Source organism: Thunnus albacares, chromosome 12, assembly GCF_914725855.1.
Source record: "Thunnus albacares chromosome 12, fThuAlb1.1, whole genome shotgun sequence".
Lineage (NCBI taxonomy): Eukaryota > Metazoa > Chordata > Actinopteri > Scombriformes > Scombridae > Thunnus > Thunnus albacares.
The window spans coordinates 28,275,284-28,302,154 of record NC_058117.1 but is presented as its reverse complement, the minus strand read 5'-3'; the positions used below and the strand labels follow the sequence as shown (position 1 = coordinate 28,302,154).

The following is a 26,871-nucleotide window of genomic DNA, read 5'->3' as shown; positions in this document are numbered from 1 at the left end:
AAGTATTTGGGAATTTGGTTTGAGAAGAAGCTCACTTGGAAAACACATATTGAAAGAATATATGTTATATATATTTGAGGGGCAGAGAGTGAGAAGCAAATAGATCTGCTTTGAAAACTACATATATTGGTTTAATCAGGTCAGTTCTTGATTATGTTAAACAGGGAAAAAGGAAAAAAATAAGTCAGTAAATACATTAAAGGAAATTATTCTGAATATGTTTAAGTATATACAGATGCAACTAAAACATTGGACAATAGAGTGGTGTTACACCGAACCCTTAATCGGCCCTATAGGGCGAACAACAGTCCACCATTGACCCCGAGTAAAACTCTAACACCTTTTAAAATACCAAAACCATAACATAAAGACAGATAAAACAACCAAGACACTAAATAAAACTAAATAAAATCCCAGGCTGAGAGGCAGCAAGACCCGCAGTCCACAAACTAGAAGCCTGTCCCTGCAACAGGAGCCTGGAGCATTTAAACACTTCCTCTCCTGGGCCAGTTGCACCTCATTGAGGACTGATCCTCAATTAGGACTGACCCGGGCGGAGCGAGAGACAGAAGAGGAAAAAGGACGAACAGCACAGGGAATACATACAGCCGTAACAGTGGCTACTCTGCTTGCTTTCCAGCAGTGCTGTAACAAGTATTAAATACATGCAGTCAGACACAAGGCAAGATATAGTAGTCGACATAACTCAAATAATATTCAGAATAAAGAGGGCAGGAAATAAGTATGGTAGTAAAATATATCAAAGCTGAGGTTAAAAATATAATCAAAAAGGAAATTAAAAGAAATGGCAGGAAGAGTGGGATAAAGGAAATAAGGGCCAATATAACGACAACATACAAGGAGGATAAATGAGAGGAAGCAATAAGAATAGAAAGGAGAAGGACATTATATCAAGGATGAGGTTTGGTCACACCGGTCTGAACACTACATTAATTATCATGAATAAGCTAAAGGTAGGTGTGAACATTGCAGACTACAGGAAACAGTGGAGCATGTATTTTTATACTGTCCTAGATATCAACAAGAGAGACAGACACTTAAAATTACACCACAAAGGAATCACATGACACTTGGTATTAGAGAAATGTTGCAGAGGAGTTGTAGGGTACAGGGCTATTTTCAGATTTATAGAAAACAAAGGACTTAATAGGAGAATTTAATATAATAGAACAGTGCTTCCTAACCTTTTTGGCCTGTGATCCCTTAAAATAAAGCAAAGTCTACGTGGGACCCCTCATCACATGTTGCATTGTCTACCGGTAAAGTTATTGATTACTGATTGTATTCATCGGTTAATCGTTCAAGTCCAAGGTTGCATCTTCAAATGTCTGGTTTTGTGACTAACAGTCCAAATCCCAAAGATATTCAGTTTATCATCATGTTCGACAAAGAAGAGCAATGAATAATCACATTTGCTAATTTCAGCTAATTTTTTTTTCATTTTTGCTTTAAAAAATGAATAAAATGATTCATCAATTATCAAAATAGTTGCTGATCAATCTTCTGAACCTTGCAGCTCTAGAAAGAGGACTTATTTTGTTTTATTTTAATAACTTTTAGAGGCTTGAGGAGGTAAAACACAGTAGTCAACAAGAAATAAAGCAAAAAAAATAGAATAGAGTTTGGAAAAAAAAATACCAACATATATATTTTTTCTGTATCCAATCCTGTTTTATCATCTCGCGACCCTTTTAATTAATCCAGCGACTCCTTGTGGGGGTCCCGGCCCCCAGTTTAGGAACCACTGTACCTGTTCTGTAACTGATCCACACTCCTTTACAGAAGGTGGTGGTAATGCGCCTATAAGCTGATTATCAACCGCCGTTAAACAACAACAGAAGAAGAAGAAGAAGAAGTCTGACTGGCCCGTTTCCTGAGTGATCCCTCCGCCTCCGAATAGACGATCTTTGAGCTGCACACGAAAGGGAAAGCAAAGCGACTTCTCCATTCCGGGATCCTCTCTCGTCTTCAACAGTAATGAGTGTTTGAGCGATCGGAAGCGTTTTAAAAAGACGAGTCACGTTTTACTCCTCGGTTTTTTTTTTCTCGGTCGGTGTTAGATTCTGTTTTTTTCCCTCCCCCTCCCGTAGAGACGTTGCTGTTGACCGTGAGGAATCTGCTTCGCGTGATCTTTTTTTTTCCCAGCCGCCAGATTTACATCGAGTACACAAAGTTGATCGGGCAAGCTAGCTAGCTAGCCACGTAGCTAACTTGCTAACTAGCTTGCAGTGCTGATCCGGGAGTGTGTGTTTTTTTTAGCAAACATTTTTCGGGGGCGTCGTTTTGTCAGTTCACTGCTTACTCGTCTTGGCTATCTCCCCTGAAAGCTGAAGACTATTTGCGGCTTGGTTTAGTGAGGTAAACCGGTTGTTCCCAGCTAGCGTGCTCGATATAGCCTGCTAGCTAATACCCTGCGTATTTAGCCTGGAAGCCAACAACTGAAGGCCTCAGTCAGCCTCCAACACATATCAGCTGCAGCTCACACCAGAGTACTTGCATTGCCGTGCAGTCAGAGTTGACAGGTGAGTAAAGAAACTGCTTTTAAACTTATATAACATAAGAACAACAAAGCACACTGGCTCCTGTAAAGTCAGGTTAAGTTAGTTCTCCCCGTGCTAACTAAATATTAGCATGATTCAAACACGATGGGGGGTTGGTTGGGAGGGGATCCGCGAAATCACGCCGGAGGTCGCCATCTTTCATTGGATGCTGCTGCTGCTGCTGCTGCAAGCCAGCTAACGAGACATGGCTGGTACTTTTCTACCCGATCTGTTGTTTGTTTACAGCTGAAACGCTTTTGCTGTTGGTCGTTTATGACCCCGCATGAAGCCCCCCCCCCCTCCCCTCCCTCCGAAACCCGCACTTCGCTCTCATTAAGTGTTGCTCAGCCACGCAGGAGTGTCGCTGTGAATGCATGGCCCTTGGCATGGGCATGGCATGTGAGCTGCAGCCCTTTCATCGGCTGTGTCAGCTGCTAAATACGCCTGCATTGCGTCTTCGGTGGAAGTTGCAGCCTTTCTGACTGCTAAAGTTGACCATCTCAGCTTATTCGGATGGAGACAAAAACACCGGGTTCAACACGCCCACAAGGGACACGAGAGATGCTGGGGTGACCATCCTCCACCAGCGGTAACCCACCCGGCTAAAAATAAACTCGTTGGCCCCTCTGTTGCATTTTTCACCGGTACGGGTTGAACCTGAGGCTTGTTTTGAAACATCACAGGCAGCATTTGGGTTATAAATCACCTCTTGAGATGATGCAGGATGGACACAACGCAGTAGAAGAAGAAGGAGGAGGAGGAGGAGGAGGAGGAGGGAGGGAGCAGAACTGAGCAAAGTGTGTGTTTTGGTTCAGGCCTTGTCTAGACGTTATGATTGACTCAGTGTATCTGTTGAGGAAATGACGTACTGTGTCCAGGGTCAGTGTTTTTATGGGTATATATCAGTTCAAACTTCGTTGTGAATGTTGTCAGGAGCTCTGTGATCAAACTCTGCACCTGTGTTATGTAAATCGTGAGACTTGCAGTGCAGTTATTTTCTCAAAAGAGGTAGAGGTAGATTATGTGTTTGTGAAAGGTGTTGACATGACATTGTGGTAGGGCATGGCGTATATTGTTGTGCTCTGGTGGTGTTGGTGTGTCAGGATCAAAGGGTAAACCACCTCGGTTTAAGATGAACTTTGTGCATTTTGACTTTACCAGTAAGTTATATGAAAAGGGCTCTATAAGCACAGAGAGTTGTAGGAGTTAATCTAACTCATCTAGGAGGATATAATCCCTCATCATGAAGCTAAAAAATGGAAAACAGCCATTGTGTTGACACAGCATATACATCACAGCGGCCTTATAGTTTCCAAAACACAACTAAGTGTGAGGATTTGCGGCACAGTTTGACGTGTAGGGCCCAGAGCAGATCAATCTGAGGGTTTATTCTTAATGAAAGAAGCTCGTTTGCCAAGTAAGGTTATAGATGACACACAGAAATGTTGGTGGACAGAGCCAAAGCCTTAAAGGTTCAATATTTTTCAAGTCTGTCTTAGAACATCACTCAGGTCCCCAAATGAACACTGAAACATGCTGTAATCATCCCTCCTGTTCATACTGACCAATCCACAGTCCTCCTCCTGTGCTGAAATGTATTTAAAAGTTTATGTGAAGCTAATATGAAGCTTCAGCGTCCAAATGAGTCAAATCAAGTAGATATCTTTCAGCGTTACAGTCTTTTTAGTGCCAAAGTCCCTCTTTTTGTTACTATTCTTCCACCGCAGCTTAACAGAGAAACACTGTCCGAGGAAACACAAAGAGGGAGTTTGATGCTGTAAAGACTGTAAATGTGTCAGATATCCACTTGATATGACTAACTCAGACTGCTGAAGCCTCATATAAGCTTCACATCAACTTTTAAATGACTGTGTGGACACACTGTGGATTTTGGCCTCCATCATTTACACTGAAAGCACATTTGAAGGATCTTTTAATGTTCAGTATGAACAAGAGGAAAACCTCTTTCACTGCTCATACAGACACCTGACTGCTGGTTTAAGACACCTTTGGTGAACCTGTCCTTTTTAAAAACCTGCTTGTGAAACCACAGAAACATTTAACATATCACTTCAGCCTGCTATTCATATTGTCGGCTATGCTGTGGCTGGAAAAAAAAAAACCACACACACACAAAAGTTTATGGTACATTTCAATTGGTAAACAGCTTCTAAACAAATGTTAAACGTTTATGACAACAGCTGCTTTGATAGCTGACTAGAATTGATAGATAGTTGTGTTTAGCCCCATTCATTGCAGTGGCATGACACACACACACACACACACACACACACACACGCACCCCATGTATGGGAATCAGTATGTGGCTCAAAGGTCATCAGCTTTACAGCCATGCCATTCTTTTTCTGCTTTGTATGCAAACACAGCGAGGGCCCGTGTCAGAGACAGGCGCCCGATTGTTGGGGCGGATTATCACTGCTTTACAAGCGGCTCCAACAGGACAGAAAAGAAGGTGTTTCCAGTGATGTTTGGACACGGTGGAGTCCTCCTCCTCCTCTTTTTTTTTTTTTTTTTTTTTTTTTTTTTTTTGTGCAATGTGTAACTGTTGAAGTCAGATATAGTGGAAGTGATTAGCCAATCACATAGCTGATACTCAAACAGCTGCATAAGAGATAAACAGATACACTAAAGTAGAAAAATGTCAGTCACTATGTGGATAAGAATAGATTATCTGAGGGTTGTGTGGGGGTTGATGATCAGTTAGTCGAATGACTGGCTGAAACTTCATCAAATTTCAACATCTCTAAACGGCTTTTCTTAAATCTGAAAATGTTTTTTTTTTTACAGGCTCCTTACTTTGGCTGCAGCTGAAGATTATTTTCATTATCAATTTATCTGCTGATTGTTTTTTTTAGATTTTTAAAATTTGGTCCATAAATTGTCTGAAAAGCTCTGAGAAGTTTAGTGACATAAAACACAAAGAAAACCAGCAATTATTCACATGTGAGAAGCTGCAACCAGTTCATTTTTTTTTTTGTAATTCTTGCTGAAAAAATAACTTAATCAATGATAAATCAAATCTGACGCTGAGTATTTTTCTGTCGGTCAACTAATTGATTCGTCAGCTAATCGTTTCAGCTTAAACTTTATGAATCTGATTGTTATTCACCATCGCTGTTGTTTCATAAAGGTTTATTTTATAAAGGTAGGTTGAACAGAAATTGATCATAAATAGGCCTAATTGTTGCATCTTATTTTCTTCCTCTTGGCACAGCGTGAGTCAAGACTTCCTTAAAATATATCTATAATTAGGGGGTTATATATATATATATATATATATTTTGAATTATTAAAATGTCAAAATCAAATGCAAACTTCATGTGAGTTGGATTTTAAAAAACAAACACTGTTGCTAATTATCGTCGTTCTTTTTAATAGCTTTGCAGCTAAGCAGCCGCTCATTAGCAACAATCTTCGCACATTTTTCTTCACTTCGTATCATGTGTCAAACACATTCAGAGCTCATCTGATGGCAGCAGGACTCGGTTCACTGTAAACTAGTAAACAGGAGGGAAAGCTGCATCTTTTTGACGAGCCGGGACATAAAAATTTAGATGTAAAACCTCAAGTTTTTATTTTAGAAACTTGGGGATCTTTCAGTAAAATTCAGTAAAAAAAACAAACAACAACAAGCTCAACTTCTCTGTAATGAATTTGACCACAAGAAGGTGTGTTCACTTTTTTGTTTTAGTAGGAATTTGATTTGCTTTTATGAAGCTCGTATTAATATCTGTAAGTCTGTTTCTATCATTAAACATGTTAAACTTTGTGTTAAGCTGTCACAATTATTTCTATGTTGCTTTATTTGGCAGCAGATATCGTATATTGTTTATTAAACAGCTGCATTGTTTCAATAAACACAGTGCAGCTGATGTAGAGTAGGTAGTCGAGGCCGTTTGTTGGGTTGTTCCTGTTATGGGTTTTAAAATCTGTTAAACCTGTTTAACCAAATTAAAACACCCGTCTACAAGTGGGTGGCAGAGTGGCAGAATAGATATGTATCCTTCCTACTTATGTCCCTTCTCTCTCCCCGTAGATTGCAGGTTGAATCAGACTCACATATATTTTGTCTGTATTTTAACATAATGGAACCGGTTTGGCGAGAGTTGCCACGCTGCGGCTAAATGTGACGCGGAGCAGAAAAGGAGACGGTTGAATGAAATGTACATGTCGTCTCTGACAGGTTATTAATTTTAATAACTGCTGAGTGCCGGGAAGGTTTGTGTATGTTTGGATAAATATCACGGAGCAGCAAACCTTTCTAGAGATGTTAACACTTGTTTTACTTGTGGATAAATTTGTTGTTTTAAGATTTTGAGCTGCATTTAAATTATAACTCAATAATGTTTTGTTTTTACTTTTTTATTGTATTCAGTATAACATATAGAGCTGTAACAATTAGTCAATCAATTAGTCGATCATTAGAACATTAATTGGCAAGTACTTTAATCAATTAAGCGTTTCTATCATTTTTAATCCAAAATTCCAAACATTTTCTGCTTCCAGCTTCTCAAACGTGATGATTTCAAAGCCTCAACGATCAGTCGATCAGCAGAAAATTAATCAATAACTATTTTAATAATCAATTATTACTTGTTTTGAGTCTTTTTTTAAAAGAAATAATAATAAAATCCTCATTTCAGCTTCTTTAATATTAATATTTCCTGGTTACTTCAGTCTTCTGTGACAGTAAACTGAATATCTTCAGGTTAGAGGCTGTTGGTCGGGACAAACAAGAGGTGCATGCTGGGTAACAGTTATCGTCATTCTCACCATTTTCTGACATTTTATCGATCAAACAACTAATTGATTAATGGAGGAAATAATCAACAGATTAATCGATGATGAATACTACTCTTCTTTTTTCTTGTCATATGACAGTTAATTGAATATCTTAACATTTTAAACTGTTAATCAGAAAAAACAAGAACATTGAAGGCTTCATTGTTGCCTCACAGATATTGTGAGTGCTGGTTTTTCCCACTATTTTAAACGTTTCATAGATTAAATGATTGAATGAACATAAGTCTGCAGCTCTAATAACATCCAATAATCTTTACACAAACTGGCGATGTGACGTTTCTATGAAGAAAAAAAACAACCTATTTTGTCTCGTGATGGTTCTCAACAACTTGTGTGTTTTTATTTATTTATTTGTCAAAGTTCAGCGGTCCTTGGCAGGCTCCGGTAGAGTAACTGTCGGACACTGCCCCCCCTGCCCTTTTTCCATCCTGCAAGTGTTAAGAGTATTATGCTGCACTTAAGTGATAACCATCCGTTCTTCACTCTCTCTCTCTCTCTCTCTCTCTCTCTCTCTCTCTCTCTCTCTCTCTTGTTTGTCCCTTCTGCCCCCCCGTAGCTTCTTTGGTGACACAGAGACTTCTCCCTGAGGAGCCAAGAAGCAGACGGCTCATGACTTCTGACCAGGACACAAAAGTTGTCGCTGAACCACAGGTGCAGCAAGTACAAGAGGCAAAAGAGAGCTCTCATTTGGTAAGTTTTTATATAAATATACACGTGTACACACTTTTTTTTTTTTTTCAACCTTCTCAATATATCTGAGTCATTTTTCCAGTGACTGTGAAAATCCCAGAAATGTTCTGAGGGTTTTTGTTTTGCAGTTTGTTTCAAGTGTTGTGAAATTTGTGGAAAGTCCTGAAGATTTATTGTAAATGTCGTCATCAAATCCTGAACAAATTGGCAGATTAACTTTGTTATTCTTAAGCATTGAAGTTAAACTAAAAAGTCTTAGTTTTGGAGTGTTTTTCTCTTCAGGATGGGTGATATAAATAAAATCCTCTTTCATGATAGGTGAGATTTTATATTGTGACATCGATACATATCATGAAACGGTTCGTTTTCTAGAAAAGTTGTTGAGAAATTGTTTATTTAAATTATATTTAGTGTATTTATTTAATGGTAATGTAAGTTAGTTTGCATGTCCGTCCATAGATGAGCTTTTGAAATACAGAGAACTCAACAAGACACAATGATACAGTTACAATCAAGCACCATAAAACTAGAGCTGCAACTAATGATTATTATCATTATTGATTAATCTGCTGATTAATAGGTTAGTTGTTTTTGCTATAAAATATCAGAAAATGTTGAGAAATGGCTGTTGTAGTTTCTCTGAGCACACGGCGACACCTTCAAATGTCTTGTTTTATCCCAACAGTCCAAAATCCAAAGATATTCACTTTACTATCCTCTACTACAACAGTGGTCCCCAACCTGCAGGTCCGTAGGTCATTTGGTACCAGGCCTGATCTGTGTGAAGCACGGAGTAGACTGAACATAAGCAACACACTTCAGGTGTCTCCCGTCACCCCTAGATGGGACCGTATGGTTGCAGAGAAACAAGCTCAGGGCTCCCACTGATTCAGCGTTATGTCAAGTTGTGTTTTTCATGCATGTTATATTTGTTTTTGTGGTGTATCTTATTTTGAAGGCACGTTTAAATGTTACCATAGTGACCAGAGAGCATGGGGGGGGGGGGGCAGAGAGGATGTTACTCATGTTATGTTGTCGGCGCAACGTTATGAGGACGCTGCTAATAAAGTTGCATACAAGTACAGAGTGGATTCAGGTTTATTATTATATTTAGAAAACACCACAGTTTTTATGTCGTATCATTTTAGTTTGTTGTATTTATCCGCCGCAATTCCAAAGGCCGGTCCGTGAAAATATTGTCGCAAAAAAGGTCGGGGACCTCTGCTCTACAAGACCAAACGTGTGGCATTTTCACTTAAAAGATGACCAACAGTTGCTGATTTATTTTCTAGGTATCGACTAATCATCGCAGCTCTACATAAAACTCATTGACAAGCTCCAGATGCGTTCATGACCACATGACTGAGTCCAGAGTTTTAAATGAGTCCAGTCATGATCCAGTTTGAGCTCTGAGGATCTGAGGATGAGGAGATCCACACATTGATTCCCTGAACAGAAAAAAAAAAAACATCTGTCCAAATTAGGTTTTATGAAAGGACACCTCAGAGTTCCCCGTAGACTCACCAGGTCACTGAGCCCCTGAAGAACCAGGTCATTTAAGACATGTGTGGACGGAGATCAATATCATTAAAATTAAGAGTGTGGCAGTGATGAGATCTGATCAACTTCCTGACCAACATTTTAACTGTACGATTAACTTAAATGTGAAGAGATGAGACGTTTAAAGGATACATACCTCCAATATAAATTATTACAGTATCCACATATCGCCCAACCATCTATATGCAATTATGCAGCGACACTACAGTCAAATTTGCTATGAAATCATGTTGAAAATCAAGGAATTAACTGTAAAATATGTGGCTTTTTCTGTGATCTGGCTTCTGTTATTAGACGCTCTGCCCACCACCTTTTAGTTGACTCCATTGATCTTCCTCTATTGATCTTGCTTACTTATCCGTCACGTCGGTGTCACCCAGTGGAACGCGAGCTGTCTGCTGTTTGTATCTCGTCCTCAGGCGGTCACCGTGTGTGTTTTTTATTAAAGCCATCTGCTCGAGGGGGGGATGACTCCGATGCATCAGAAGTTTAATGATTTTTTTAGATGTTGTCGGGTACAACAAATTTCCCAATATGGGAGGAACTTGATCGGACACACACACACACACACACACACACACACACACACACACACACACACACACACACACAGTGGATTACTTGCATTGCATTGAGATAGTTGGCATTCAGTCGACACTCTTAACTTAAGTCTTCAGACTGAATTAATGAGTTTAACAGTGAAATTAACTCAGTTTTTTGACTGGAAACGTGTAGCTGGAGGACATTTATCTCTATATACACATGCATGCTGTGTGGCTTCAGAGGTTTCTGCAGATGGTCAGTGGTCAGACAGCGCTGTATAGTGTTGCTTTTTACATTTATGACAGTAGTAGTATGTTGGTTTTTGTCTAATTCTATCTTGAAAATTTGTCATTTTAACCTTCTTCCTTTCTAAATAGGACTAAAATGAAAACAAGCTTTTAGCTTTAGTCTGATTTTCATTGTTATCTATTTTTATTTTACGTCAGCATTGAGTGTTTGCAATCTTTTATTTACATTTTATTCAGAGCTGCAACGATTACTCAATCAACAGAAAAGGAATCAGCAGCTATTTTGATAACCAATTAATCACTTTGAGACACTTTTTGAGACAAGGAAAAAAATGCTAAAATTCTCTGGTTCTCTCAGTTGTTTTAGTCCTATATGACTGTAAACTGAATATTTCTGGGTTGTCGACTGCTGGTCGGGACAAAACGAGACATTTTAAGTTGCATCTTGGACTTTGGGGAAAAAGTGATCCACATTTTTCACAATTTTTTGACATTTTATAGACAAAACAACTAATCGATTAATCTGGAATATAATTGAAAGATTCATCAATATAATTGGTAGTTGCAGTTGTTGTTCTTCTTCTTATTATTATTATTCTCATTCTTCTCCTTCTTCTCATTCTTCTTCTCATTCTTCTTCTTCTTCTTCTCATTCTTCTTATTCTTCTTCTTGATAGTGAGACAAGACCTAAAAAGTGAAGTAAGACAGGATGTAAGATGCCTAACTTGAAGACTTTGTCATCTTTCTATCTAATGAAGACCTCATTAGAAATTAAGCATTTAGCTTTATTCTGATTTCATCCTCGTTGATTTTATGTCAGCAGTCTTATATTTACAGTAGGATATTGCTAACTCTGTCAGTCTATGCCAGTTGCTGATAATTTTGAGAATGAAACTTGTTCAGATCTTGCTGATGTTTTCATGTTTGTAGCATTTAGCAGCTGGTGGTATAAAACCATTGCAACATGAATGTGGTTTTCAGTTCCTGCATCACCAGCAATGAATACAGAGGTTGGACAGAAGATGTAGCAGATAATAATAATACTAACGATATGACTTTAACATGTTTGAATTCAAAGCCCAAGTTATATTTTTTGTTGTAGTTTGTATAATCAGAGTTGTACCAACCACTTGGATGATAGTCACTTCCTTTTTATAAACTGGCTGATTTAATACTCACCATCATACAAACCACAACCTGCTTTTGACCGGAGTTGATTTCTCACACTGATTATATATAACGGAGAACCGCTCGGCAAAAGAAACAGGAGGCAGAATAAGAGGCAACTCTTGTAACTAAATAACCGTGACCTCTTTTTTTTTTATTTCTCTCTTTTCATGAGCCCGTAGTGGCCCTATTGATCATAGGCATGACATTTTGTTCCCTGTTGAAGCGTGAAGGCCAGGCCTGAAAAACAGAGCGGTACATCTTGGGTGCAGTAGAGCAACAGCAGCAGTCGAGGTTGGATTCCCATGCCTTCATTGGGTGTGACGACACAACATAATACACTATCAACTAAACAAAACCCGGAGCTCAGACTGAGGCCTTGTTAGGAGGAGTGTTGGCTGGGTTTGGATGTTGTCGCTTCTTAATTTTTTTAGCCTTTCTCATCCCTCGTTTACAGCTCCTTTTTGTCCTGGTGTTTGACAGACCTTTTTCTGTTTTTTTTTATGCTCCAATCCCTCTCATCACAAAATCTGTTGTTTGTTTTTTGTCCTCTGCTTTTCCTCACATTGATTTGTTTTTTTGAAGTGTATACTTTATTTTAAGGCTGTTACTCTTCATCATTCATTCATTCATCTGGAGATTCTTTTTTTCCCCTTTTGATAAATCTTTTAGTCTTTATAAAATGTCATAAAATAGTGACAAATATCCACCACATTTTCCACCAGACTTGTCTTTAAATTGTTTATTTTGTCAAACCAACAGTCCAAAACATTTAATTTGCTATCATAGAAGACTAAACATGTAAATATTCACATTTCATTTTCACATTTTTAAAGGAGTTATTAATTTGTTATCAAAACTGTCGCCAATTTATTTTTGATCAACTAATTGTTTCAGCTCTACCTTATTTACAAAGCAGATAAGAGCTGCAATTAATTACTATTTCTATTGTCAGTTGTCTCTGTTTCCAATTAATTAATCCAATGTTTATTATACAAAGGCAGAAAATGTATGAAAATGACCGTCACAATTACCCTAAAACTCCACAGCGACGTCTCAAATGGTTTTTATTCAACACACCAAAGAGACAAAAGTAATAAATCCTTCATATTTAATAAGCTGGAACCAGCAGATATTGGTTATTTGTCCATTTTATTCTCTAAATGGATCAATTGATTACTGTTATTTCAGCAGATTGTCCAGAATCGAGAAGTGAAGCAAGAAATTCTGCTGTGTTGACATTGGTAAACCAATGGGAACAACAACAACTGGTGAAGTTCAGTTGAGGTTAATGCTGTTTGGTCTTATGATAAACGCCACTTTCAGAAAAACAAAAAAAGTCCACACAATGCCATTCCTCCTGCTGTCGAGACCTAGACGTAGAATTACCTCCAAACAGAGCGGAGCCCCGACGGCTTTGTCTACACCATTTTATTATTGTGTTTCCCTTTTAATACGAGGGCGGCTGCCAAAGTTAATTGCAGGTTGTCTGCATGTATGTGTGTGTGTGTGTGTGTGTGTGTGTGTGTAGTACGCGGAGAATGTTTTACATTTTTTTGGCTCGTTGAAGGGACGATGGTTAAGGATTTTAATGTAGTGGTTGAGGAACTTGATACCGACCACGAGACAAAATACCTCAGGAATTTATGTTCTCCTATTTCGCTAAAACCCTTTAGCAAGCAACAAAACATGAGTGGCAGTTTATTATAGATGTAGGGAGAGTCTTGAGGGATCCGCTACAATCTGCAAGGCGAGCATCACATGACGGGATTGAAACCGGCCCAAGTTGTCAAGGAAGCTAATTTGCTGTTAGCCTTGCTAGCTTGTTGGCTTTTTACAGTAGAAGGTAAAACAGTGAAAAATCACATAACACAACTGTTTCATGTTGTTTCACCTTTTATTTAATTTGGTCAAAGTTATGATTCAAAGTGTAATTAATGAAACAAATGTAAAAAATTCTGATTATTGGAGAAAAAACTAAGAATTTGTAGCTAATTTATCCAAAAATACATTCTACCCTTCATCAATATTCATGCTAACACAACTTCTAGTCAGAGTTTTCCCTCAAATCCTGTAATGTGTGGATGAGAGATGATGTTGTCATGATAAATAATGGTTAATTGAAATTGTGAATTGAGTTGTACCTGCTTTGAAGAGACACTCAACTCAACTATGTTAGCAAAATTAGTTTTGGAGTGTTAGTGTAGGCGATGGGTCTCCAGTTATAGATGCGTGTCAGGGGTCACATTAACTGAAATCCTACCATCAGTGGTAAAAATATAGTTAAATTACGTGGTCTGTATGTTGCAGCTTTGTTGGACTCCGCATAAGAAAATACATAAATAAAAACATTCATATTTTGGAAATGTGTGAAATTTTCCTGATGAAATTGATCACTTGATTCCTGGAGTGCAAGAACTTTGCAGTGAGTTTATTCTGCTGGCTGTTAATCGTTAAATATTTCTCTTTTTTTAAAGGCAGAGTAATCATTTTAAGGGTTATATTTGCAGGCGCTTTGGTCTCATTTTCACTCGTCATAAATTTATTTCCTCCGTGGCAGAAAAAACACCTTACAGGAGCCTTCAGAAACTCCTAAACTTTAAACTGGACTAACAAAACACTTTTAGGGCCGATTGACTGTAACACACTCACTATAAACAGACTTTGAGACAATTGCTAGCCTAGCAACATTAAGGCTACAACCAACCCATAATGCAACACTCTTAAGTAGGAGTCAGTTTTACACTTTATCCATTCAAAAAGAATATCTGATGTTGGGAACACTTTTTCAGACGAATTTCCAGGAGAAAACTCTTATATTCTAACCAATATAGTAAACTTTTCAAATACATTTATTCCTGTAGTCTCTTCTTTATAGCCTTTATATTCTAATATTCTTTATTCCAGCGTTGTCGTTAAGAGGCCGCCTTTGCAGCAGGACTATCGGTCAGCGTTCAGCAGGCACGTCATTCTTTATGTCAAGCCTGTGTAACGTGATTGCGTTACCGCGGTAATGCGGTAACTGCAACAGCTCTTAGTCTCAGGTATTTAACCTCTGTTGCGTCGTTATCAAGGTCATTTATACCAATTGGTTATATATATTATACCAATCGTTAGCATCGTCGGAGTTGTCACATGAGGCCAAATTATGAACGGTTGTTAAATCTCTTGTGAAGAGATGAAAGGACGGCGTTGTAGGTGGAGGGATAAGTGAAGTCGTAGACCTTTGTCTCTGTTGAGGGAAGGTTTCCCTACTTAGACGTAGATCTCCTCCCTCACTCCTCTTCAAGAGAAGGAAGATAAAGTGTTCAGTCAGGTGTGGACAGTTTACCATAAGTGCTTTACATAGTTCAACAGTGTGTGTCTGAATTGTTCTTTATTTAATCTGCCAGTTAAACCACAGTGAAATGACTTCCGGCCATCAATGAGTACGTTTACATGTACACTAATATTCCACTATTATTCCAAATATGACAATATTCTGAATTTGATAAACAGCATATTCCGTTTGGATATCCCGAATGTAGCATTTTCTGATAAAGACACATGGGATATGCCGGTATTATTCAGGTTTTAGGAGCATTCATTGGACGTGTATACAGCGCAGTCGGAATATGCGTCTCAATTGGGGGTTTGCGACACACGTCCCTCTCGCCTGTTTACCCCCTGCGCAGGCAAAATGACACAAACTGGAGCAGGAAGGCAGACAGAGGAGAGTTGTTCAGTTCAGGGCAGGTCGGAAAAGCAGCAGCAGCAGCAACGACGGAGACGGAGAGGTTTAGTTATTATCCTGACTGATGGCGACGACTCGGCGTGATGCACTAAAAAAAACACTCAGCGGTGTAGTAAATATCATGGGACAACCGAGGGACTGGATGTAACTATAAATTTCTAATATCAGTCATATCACTTTATAAATATCAGGCTGCAGCAGCTCACTAGTGTTTTTCACCTCTCGCTCGTTTACTTCACTGCCTGCGGAGATCTTGCCGTCCCCCCCCCCCCGTTCCCACCGGAGCAGAGAGGGAAACCCTGAAAATGCTCCTCATGTAAACAGGAATATTAGTGGAATATACATTTTCATTAGCCATGTAAACAGCTTAGTAGGAATATTACCTTTTTGGGAAATAAGGGCAAAAAACAAAAGTCGTCAGTCATTGCTTCACTTTGTCCTCAGACGTTGAGGTGACGTTAAACAGGTCAAGAATATTCCCTTCTCTCTCTCTCTCTCTCTCTCTCTCTCTCTCTCTCAATCCAACTGGTGGAGGCAGATGGCCGCCCACCTAGAGTCCGGTTCTGCTTGAGGTTTCTTTCGTTAAAGTGGAGTTTTTCCTTCGCCGCTGTCGCCAAGTGCTTGCTCATAAGGGGAACGTTTGGGTCTCTGTAAATTAAAGAGTACAGTCTAGACCCGCTCTATGTGGAAAAATGCCCTGAGATGACTTCTGTTATGATTCGGCGCTATATATAAATATATATATATAAATACAATTAAATTGAATTGAGTGGGTTTGATTTGTAACTTTCTAGGCAGAGAAACTGAAAGTAAATTACAGACTAAGATCATTTTCTTCTGGTTAAAATCATTTAGACAGTAAAGTCTCACTGAAACCTTTAACTTGACGCTGTTCTCTGTGTGTACAGATATGATGAACAGATGTAGACTTCAGATTAAAACTCACTGACTTGATGCGCTTTTTATCTTGTCAGCTGATGAGGTTTGACAGTTTAAAGAAGAAACAGAAGACTTGTACTGTATATCTAGTTAGTGCCTGAGTTTTTTTTTAAACTTTTTGCAACCATTTTTCATCAGAGAACAAACTACAAGCAGGAAGTCTGTCAGGGATTGGACAGTTTTTTACCTTGATGTCTTTCTATTGGTTGCTTCACACTTGTCGTGCGTCTCACGGGAAGTTTTAAACCAAAGTCAAGGTAGTTTACATCCCCGCTGGTTCAGGAACACGTGTGAAGACGTTGCAGCTCGGTGTGGAGCAGTGAGCCGTGCAGCTCGTTTTTAGATGCAGCGAACATTCGCTCTGATTTTGATCAGTGAGTGTATTTGGTATTTAAACAGGAACCAAGATTTGACTGCGTTTAATTAATGCGTGATGACAGATGTCAACGTTATTATTATTATTATTGGCTGGTAATGACTAACTGCATCTCCCAAAAAGCAAACTTGTCATTTTGCACTCTGTACCACCAAATTAACATAATGCATTATCTATGCATGGCTGCTTATCCAGGGGAATAAGAGCAGTACATCACCAAAAAAAAAAAAAAAAAAAGTGACACAAGAATGCAAAAGACTTTAGATTACCAGCTGCTGTTAACCCTTTATCACCCAACTGAACCTAAAGCTTAAAGATCAGTTTTTTTCAATGTCTATCAAGGATAAACACTCACATATCTGTTTAGAAATCATATAAAAAAAGAGAGATAGTTATTATAAAGTAACCTCTTCTTCATAATTACAGGTCAGTCCGTGGTTACAGTGGAAACAAGAACTACTAGTAGTAATTCAGAATGATTTTCAACGGCTCAGATTCATCAAAATGTAAACACATTCAGGCTAAAAACCCAAATGCAGCCCAGCCCTTTTTATTTTATTTTATTTATTTATTTTTTTTGGTAAGGTGAGGCCAGTTTATTTGTGTAGCACAACAACAACAACAAAGCAATTCAAAATGCTTTACATAAAACATTAAAAGCATTAAGACAAAGTGCAAAAGAAATACATTATAAAAGGACATTTAAATACAATAAAAAAGTAGTTATTAGAGAGTTAAGAGAATAGAAAATACAAATAAGCTAAAATAGAACAAGACAGTGCAAGAAATTAATCAAAAGCCTCAAATTTGATTTAATAAAAAGGCAGCAAACAGAAAAGTCTTCAGCCTTGAGTTGCAGCAGACCTGCAGTTTTCTGACAGTTTGTTCCAGATAAAAACTGAACGCTGCTTCTTTTATATTTAGTTTCAACTTTGTCCTGCAAACTGTTCTCATATTGGCGACGTTCAGACTGGCTGAACGTTATCACAACAACAATAAAGTTTGGACTCTAAGACAATCAAGCATTTGGACTTTAAACCACAGAGATTCAAGACTTCCTCACTTGTTTTGGGTTTTTTTTTTTTACTGGCGTTAGCTAGCTAAATGTGTCAGGAACACAGCATACTCAGACTGAGTCGCAAGGTGGGCAGTATGGGTGGGTGGTGTCTTAATTTATTCATGGCTTTAATTGGTTTTTTTGGCCCCGGTACTGTCTCACAGCCCACTGGTCGGGTATCATTCTTAGCACATGTATAATAATACCACTCACATCAACTTATCAGGAAAAAAACAAAATATGGCTTCCAAGGTAAGACATGTAGTGACTATGCCAGTAAATAAAAGGGAGTAAAAATAAAGAGGAAGTGCTATGCACGCTACGTTGATTTATTCTTCTTTGTTTTCACTCACGGACCTTCCTGTGTGGGGAAACGCTGCATACTGTCCCCGCCGCACACTCCTTCATTCATTTGCATTGAGAGTCTTTTATGGCTTATGATTCTGCACCACCCTGCAGGTTTGATTGATGGTAGCACATGTGACACCTTTTGTAGAGACTGGCAGGGTAATGTGCAGTCACCAGGGTGGGATATTAACACCAGCCAGGCCAAAATCCCCCCCCCACCCCACCCCCAACCCCCCCCCCTTCTGCACCAACCACTTAACCAACCGTCCCTTTTTACATTTCTAGTTCTTTGCTCAGAGAAGATTGTTGGATTGAAGGCGGGTTGTTGTTGTTAGATATGTAAGCTAGATCATCCCTCAGTGGTGTCAAGCTTGTCTCTCCCTGAACAGTATTTTGTGCCACTGTCTTGGCGTAGACTTCGGGTGACTGGTTTTCCTGGCTCGTGCTGTTACATGCTTCGAGGTCTGGGATCGGAAATCAGTTTTACTTTTGTTTGGCACCGGTAGTATGACTTGAGGAAAGTATTCAGGATCCAGATCGTTCCCTGTTTTGGTCACGCTTATGTTTCAGCGCAGGCTTCTGCCCTTTAAATCAAGCTTCTTGGATTGGGTGATGATGCCTCTTTGTATTTTTAGAGGGAAATCTTTGCTGTTATACTTCAGCTTGCTCTCTCTCTCTCCTAGCAGTGATGGTTAATCCTCTGCTGCTGCTCGAATGCAGAGGAAATGCAACGTTGGAAATCGAGAGAGTAATAATCTGCCCGTCGTAAAGAAAGCGAGCGCAGGGATGTGTCTTCATGTTTCCCCCTGATGGGTTTCAATCAACCTCTTCAAATAGGAAAGAATGTGGGACTGAGGAAATGGGTAAGAAGTGAGCGGATAGCCTTCAGGCAAAGAAAAAGTTATTTTTCCTGAGTGCTCCGAAATTAGGAAATGGAAAGAGCCTGCTGTCTTTTTTCCACTGTCATTTACACATGCTCAAGATTGGAAAGAAGATTGGCAGCGAAGAGGACGGGGCAAAAAAAAAAAAAAAACCTCCCTGTCGACGGAGTCCAGTGGGCTAATGCTTCAGGCTGTAGGTCTCATTACAAGACAGGATTAGTGGTGGGAAAAGTGGTCGGGAGAACCGAAAGGCTTCCAGGGTTGAATACACACAGTTCAGGATGTCAAAGTTACTGAGCAAAGAATCTGAGAAATAATAGACACACATTTCCAGCTCTGAAAGTCATAAAATAATGAAGGTGAAATACATAAATCAATGCATCTCTAATGCACATAATGAAGAGCTTCTCATGCGTGACCATGACAACAGCAGAAGTTCAGAAACGCTCGTTTACTTTCTCTGTCGGCTGCTCGCTGCACGTCTCGTGAGCTGAGGAGACGAGGAGGGTCGACGTCAGCGTGGTCTCTGCGATCATGTCGTGAGTTGTTAGCCGGATTGCTAACGGGGTTCGCCTACTCTCAGGAGTCACCTGACGCTGGTTTAGTTTGTCTGGAGTGTCAGTGTGGCTACGCTAACACTAGCTGCTGGGTTAATAAATCTTTCCAAACCACAAATCTCATTTTCTGTTTTTCACATGTGTTTAAATACAAAAGATGCAGCGTGTGGAGGATTTTGTTTAAAGGCAACGTTGACGGAGCTGATGGATGAGTAACTAAAGTAAAGGAACAAGTAATATAACACTTGCCCAACCCTGCTCTCAACATGACGCCTTATTTGTGTGTTTTATCAATCCTGTCTTTTAGTCTTACTCCATAATGACATTAGAATTAGTTTTCAGGCAGATGCAAATATACTTTAATAAGCATATAAAGCAAATATCTTTCCAAATGTTCTCCCAGGGCAGCATGTCCCTTCCTCTATCCACACAACGTTCTGACCTTTTTATCCTGTTTGCATCCTTGTTAAATTAAACAATTAATAATTAAGTATTTAACTTGGCAGGATTAAAACATCTCATTTAACTAAAAGCATCCAGTACATCTTCAGATAAGAGATATTGTGATAGTAAATCACCTTTTTCTGTGAAAATAATACATTAAATAGAATCGTTTTCTTTTCATCTAATTAATCTTGTTTACTCCCAAATTAAATTGGTGCCATAGAAACACAAGCCATGGTGCTACCAAACCAGTGTTTCCACCTCATTCCTTATTCACACACACACACACACACACACACACACAGAGTGATACACCATATGCTTTGCACATATGTGTTAGAAACAAACCAGATATTGAACATGACCTATTTATAGCCGCGCATATTAAATCAAATCAGTTACGAGCAAAAAGCCGGAAAGAAAGAAAGAAAGAAGTTTCAAACTGGACTCCAGCTGGGATCAGATCCTCAGATCATTCGGGATTCGTTACTGTAACAGTCAAGCTGCTGTTAAAATGCATTGGAAGGAAAAAAAAAAACCGCTTTGTGTATGAATGCAGAAGTAAAAATATGGAGTCAGAAATAAAAATGCTGAGTTTCAACCACATCAGAGGAAACTCAAATCCTCAAAAGATATTCTCAATTAAATTAAAAATAGTCCGTCGTCTTTTCCCTGCTGCTGCTTTTTTGTTACGTCACACCGATACCTAACAGCTCCAGCTGGCTAATTATTGCACAATATTAGCAACCGAAAGCACAACTTGACATGACACATTTGTTTAACCATTCACTGCACAGATGGCCGAATAGATATGCAGCGTTGGAAGTCCAACTTAGTGCTGATTGGCTTTTTATTTTTCTTTTTTTTTACTTCTTAAGTGAGAATACTGAACATGTTAAAAATGTGTAACAGTTACAGTTTGTTATGTGTGACATCAATGAAGTGCATCACAGAAATATTGCTGTTGGGGAAACTTTTTTTTTTGTGCCAGTTTCTGTTTCAATTTCTAAACGTAATAAACCTTTCATCTCAGTCTATTTATATATTTTAACTCATATAGTTGAGACAAAACTTTTCTCAGGAGTTGATGGAGTCCAAACAGAACTAAAAGAAGAGTGAACACGACTCCAAACTCTTCATTTTGAATCTTCACAACAGACTTTATATGCTAACATGTTAGTCATATTGACTTTATTAGATGATATGTCCAACTTGTTTCAGTGTGGCCCAAAAAAGTGATAAATTTAGCTCTCATAACTTCTTTTTTTATTGTATAGAAACCTTCATTTGGTAAAAAGATCCTGCTGCAAGTTGATAAGAGGTTTAAAATGCTCTTCACTAGTTCTGTGAAACCTTTTTATTACAATAAAACTCATTATGCATGTCCCTGGGCGGTTTACATACTTTCTCATTCAAGCAAATAGGAAGGTGTGTCCACACTTTTAACTGTATATCTTTGCTGTCATAGCATGACTTCATCACGCTGTTTGATCAAAGGCCTTATCAATAAATGCTGTTTAAGCACCCTTCAGCTCAAAGTTTCTTTCTCTGTTTCGATGCTGAATTCTTAATACTTCATCACCCTCTGCTGTTGATGTGGTATCAGCCTAATGGTGTAGTAGTGGTGTCGCTCCTGGTGAATCATTTCGCGGTGTTTGTGATGCATTTGACTGCTGCAGCTCTCGTCTGGGCCCGCCGTCTCCTCGGGCTCTGTAGCTGTCAGAGAGGGAAGAAGAGCCTCAGGTCCGCAGACACACAGACAGACAGATAGACAGATAAATCCAAATTCAGCTGGTTTTTTGTTGTTGTTGTTTTCTCCCCCTAAAGGACTCTCACATGTCTGCCTCCTCTGTCTGTCTGTCTGTCTTTCTTTCTTTCTGTCCGCCGCTGCAGTTTATTGTTCTCACACCGGCCCCGATGACACCGACAATAACTCGTCTCCGTCCGCGTGGTTTGTGATGAATCACACACACCCCCCCCCCCCCTCCCACCCCCGCCCCCCACCCCCCCGAAAATACATTCTCAATCAGGGACGCAGCTAACCTTTTCCTCCTCTGTGAAGGGAAGGGAACATTTAAAAATTTTTGAAAGGTCAAGCGGTGCCCAGAACGTACACTTCCGGTGATGTCAGCCGCAGTTTCTATGGCAGCCAGCTCGGACAGGAGTGGGAGTTTTAGATTAGTGCAGGGCTGGATTATTAGCAGAGGCGGGGGTGTGTGTGTGTGTGTGTGTGTATGTGTGTGTGTGTGTGTGTGTGTCTGTCTGTCTGTCTGGCCAGACACATCCCCAAATGATCTCGTAGTGCAACGTTTGTGAAATACGACCCAGGAACGCTGCCTCTCGCTGCTTTTTTTTCGCTTTTAACAAGCCAGCCTTATCTCTCCGTCTTACCTCATTTCTCTCTTCTTTCTTCTGTGTCTGAGACTTAATTCTCGCCGCTTCTTCTCAAACAAGAAGAAGCGAGTTTTCCCAGCCTTTTTCTTTTTTGCCTCAGCGGCTCAACTCGTTAGCAGAATAATCTATTAAAACCGAGGGGTCAAGAGGGCTGATTTAATTTGAGCAATGCCTTAGGGTTGATTTAGCACACTGATCCCCCGGAGCAGGCTCTGTGTGAGCTCAGGTGTGCAAATCAACACACACACACACACACACACACACACACACACACACACACACACACACACACCCTTCTTACAGCTCCGGCGTTCGAGCAGAGAATGACTCAGTGCAACAGGGACAAAACAAAAGCAGAGACGGCTGCTTAACGGGAGGCAAGACAGCCAGTCAGCTTCTGCAACGTCAGCCTAGCCCACCGGGGTAGCGGAGCCTCGCTGCTGTCATCAAATTTGTCGAATCAACCACCCAGCTGCTCGGATCAGAGGGGCCAGACGGAGCGTGGCAGTGGCTGAGATTTGACGGAGTTGGTGGTGGTGGTGGTGGTGGGGGGGGTGGGAGAGAGAGAGACGGTGATGACTTTGAGAGATGCGGTGCTGATGCTGGTTGTGGTGGTTGTAGTGGTGACTTCACTTGAAGGAGCCCGGGTTATGGCTTAAGACATAAAATGTTGGCCATGAATCTTCCTCTTCCTGCCCGCGGAGATACTTAGACTCTTGTTTATGTGTGTTAATCATGGATTGGATGCAGTGGAGCTTTATACCGCTGCCGACAGGAAGCACCTGGCCCGCTATGCCCCAGGACTTCAATGAAACGCTGGCTCTGACCACGACTCTGGGCTACAGCCTGTTAGCCTGTGAAACATGCATGCTGAACTGCTGCTTTGATCCCGTGAGTATGTCCGGCAAGCAGCGGGGCTTTATGGGCCTGATTCCTGTCAGCTTGTACCACTGTTTCTGCTGTGTTTTTTTTTTTGTTTTTAAAGCAATTCCTTTCAAAAGTTATTGGTCTGAGGAGTGGTCGTACAAAATGATCGTCTGTTAAAGGGTTGCTTTGGCTCAAGACAGAAAAATCCATAGAATTAATGACATTTCTGTAGGTTTTAATTATGTTTCCCTTATCTATTTCTGTTACAGATTGGTGCCTCTCTATCATTCGGAGCAGTGCTCAGTTTTGCACATTTATAAAAAATAAGTTATTAAAGCACTGCATGATAAAGGGAAACCTCATTTATTTGTGCAAAATTTGTAAAATGTAATGCAAATGTGTGACAGTCCATGTATGACAGTCAGATTAGCAGAGAGGAAATTGTTTGTTGCCGTCAATTAAGTGTTAAGTTCTGATTCAACCGATTTTATACATAGAAGTCTCTTAATAGGGGAGAACACTACTGCATATGTGTAAAAAAGTTGTGTAAAGCGTTTTGTGGCTCCAGAGGGAGCTGTTCTGATAAACTGTGATGTCACCAGTGTGCTACTAGCATAGCACAACCAAACTCTCTCCCACTGAAATGGACTCTGGCTGAGTTGGATTGTGGGTAATGTGGCTGCCAGGTTTGAACAAAGAGGAAGAATGTGTGGCCTAAAAAAAAAAAGAAAGACGTTACCTCTGGTTCTGCTGCATCGATTTTTAGATTGTCAATTGTGAATCTGACAATATAATAGGAGTGCAATGCTACATCAGTGGAGTACTCACTGGTTTCACTGGTTTCCTTCCTCATTCATTCGTCACTAAGCTGATACAGGTTGTCAAAAAAGCAAATGCAACAGTGTTCTGCATGATTCTTTCTTGTTTTGCTCTTTAAGTTCCTGTCGATGTGCATCAGCTGACATCTCTGACCAAACTCTGTATTCTGTTCACAGGAATCCGCCAAGGTTTCAGACCTCAACCCCAATGCGAAAGCATGGGCCAACCACATGTTTAGCCTGGACCCCAGCGGGAGTGCCGACACCACAACTGCTGCCTTGCAGCCATGGAAGGAAGGCTGCGATAGTTCGGCCGACCCCGGCCCAGAAGGTCAGCCAACCATGTGGGATGACAAATATGCCGACCGCTTCTATACTTAGCATTGGTGTTTTGGCCATTATAGGGAATTTAATTAATCTGCAACACACACATATTTGCATATAAAAGTAATCTGAACACACACACATATATATATATATATGTATATAGACACAGATATAAGTAGGAGGCACTTAAAAAAAAGCAGCAGGCAGCTTAGACAGCAGGATGACACTTCTAATAATGGGCTTTTGTGCCTTTTAATGCCAAAGTATCTAATACATCTATTAAGTTTTGGTGACATGTTATGCCCCAAAGCCAACTGAAACATCAGGACCACTTCTAAAGTTAAGTAGATGAATACAGTTGTAAAAAAACAAAAACAAAACCATTTTCTGTCCTACGACAAGTAAACTGAAACTGAATGAAAATGCAGAAAGTTGCAGTTAAAACACTGAATTTGTGGTATACCTTTAAAAAAAGTCGATGACTTTGTCTTAAAGGAGTTAAAGTTGAAGTGTAAGAACTTGAAGCGGTTGTGGTGTCAGTGGGAGATGAAACACTGAAACGAGGTTAAATGTCAGTTGGATTTTAAGCATTGAAAGGAATTAAACCGAATAACTGAACAGAGTTGAAAGTGTCAGTTGGATTCGTACAATGAAGGCAATTAAGCTGTTTGTGGGATTTGGAAAAGCTGAACAGAGCAAAAGAGCCAAGTGGAGTTTTATCACTGACATGTATCACAATTACATTTATAATATCTACCAACATGTATGTTATCATGATGTTAGTTCCTTGGATGTATGTTGGTTTGGGAGTAACGGGGGGGACGGTTGACACACTTAAAGGAGTTAAAGTGGCAGCTTAAGTGTACGAACTAGACGCGCTTCAGTGTCGCACTCTTTATATGAAGCCTCATATAAGCTTCAGATAGACTTTTAAATGCATTTTTGTACTAAATGACTGTAATCACTGTGAATTTTTGGCCTCCGTCACTCCCGTTGAAAGCACATTTGAAGGGGATCTTTTAATAGCCGGTATGAACGAGGAGGAGGAATGATTACAGCGAGGGGGGAAAAAAAAAACCTCTTTTTTAAGACAGACTTGGAAAAATTATGAACCTGTTCTTTTTAATTTGTTTTTGAAATTTGAAACCTTGAATAGAACAGGACGGGAGAGGTGGAGCCGAGGCACTGAAAGGACCTGAAGTGTTAAAAAAAAAAAAGCACATAAGCCATGTGTCATAATCCAATAGTGACCAGTGATGTCGGCTCTTCTCGCAAACCCCTTATTTTATTTTGAAGCCTCCGCCTCCGTCCGTTCTCCGCTGTTTTCCCCCTCGTCATACTGAGACACCTCTTTAATCATTCATTCTCAATTTAGTATGAACTATGAATATTCCAGCCTCTAGTCACGTTTTTCCCTCTACACAAATGATCATAATCAGTCACTTTAATGTACCCGGCCAAGTATAGACAATAACAGAGGCAACAAGGATATGGTGGTGAAACAGAAATTATTGATTAGCCTGCGTTGGACTCTGATTGACATCCCGGCCTATTTCATCTCCTACGTCTGCGAGGACGTTGATGGAAAATTTATGACAGTAGACCGGTGACTCATTATAGTCGGACCATTCACATAGTGGCCTTTTTTTGCACCACTGCGGGCTTATTTTGCCATCAAGGGGGGGAACTTTTCCTCCCTCAGCCCTTTACAGTGGCTGTTTCCTCCACCTTTAAAGGTGACTTAAATGTTTTTTTGTGATTTTTCTGTCATGTATGTGCTGTTATAATGTTGGATGTCTATGTTAAACATGGTCAAATTACCAAAATATGAGGTGAACATATGTAAAAATACTACTGCTGCTAATGCTACTTCCCTGTCGAGCTGACGTCAGATTGTTCTGTTGCTGTTGCTGAGGTTGTTCACTCGCGTATTTCAGGTCAGATTCAGGCTTTATCATGAGAAGTTTATATTTAGAGTTAAGGGCGAGAAAAAGTGAAACCAGACCACTATTGTTTGTTTACGTAGCCTCTGTCTGTGGAGGAGCAGCATCCTGAAACTTAACCAATCAGATCGGAGTGGGCTCATCTGGAAGAGGGGGGGGGGGGGGGTCTATAAAGGGTCCATAAAGAGCCAGTATAAGATAAATAACTGTAAATGACGCAAAGATGTTCCAGTAGAGCCCCTGAATATAAATATAGACCTGGAAATGTGAGTAATACACTCACTGTCACAATCATTGCAGGAAATGACAGAACTTGCAGAAAATTTTGTTTGTATATTTAGACAAATAAAGAAATATCACTGTTGAGGTTATAGAGTGCCATGAAGGAGTAGGGGGGGGGCATCACCCTTATTCAGTAGCAACTTTGACTTTAGACGTTTTTGTGAGATTATCAAATCTATAGACTTAGAAACAATCAGAGTTATGGAGATGTATTTTTTTTATTCTGTATATGGAGAACATTTACCAACATTTTAGTGTGGTGACTCATGTTTGGTTGACTCATCGTAGTCATGAACTCCATTACTGTCAGC

At 39.8% G+C, this 26,871-nt stretch overlaps 1 protein-coding gene across 3 annotated transcripts in view; it reads left to right on the top strand.

Moving 5' to 3' along the window:
- The first annotated feature begins 1,774 nt into the window (after positions 1–1,774).
- The window catches only part of larp4b (La ribonucleoprotein 4B), a 46,631-nt gene continuing 21,534 nt past the window's right edge, over positions 1,775–26,871 (top strand). For all 3 annotated transcript variants that reach the window (XM_044369237.1, XM_044369236.1, XM_044369235.1), the window contains exons 1-3: positions 1,775–2,543; positions 7,942–8,075; positions 24,186–24,339. In XM_044369237.1, the coding sequence (XP_044225172.1) occupies positions 7,995–8,075; positions 24,186–24,339 (235 nt within the window). In that variant the 5' untranslated portion in view covers positions 1,775–2,543; positions 7,942–7,994. The remainder of the gene's footprint in view (positions 2,544–7,941; positions 8,076–24,185; positions 24,340–26,871) is intronic.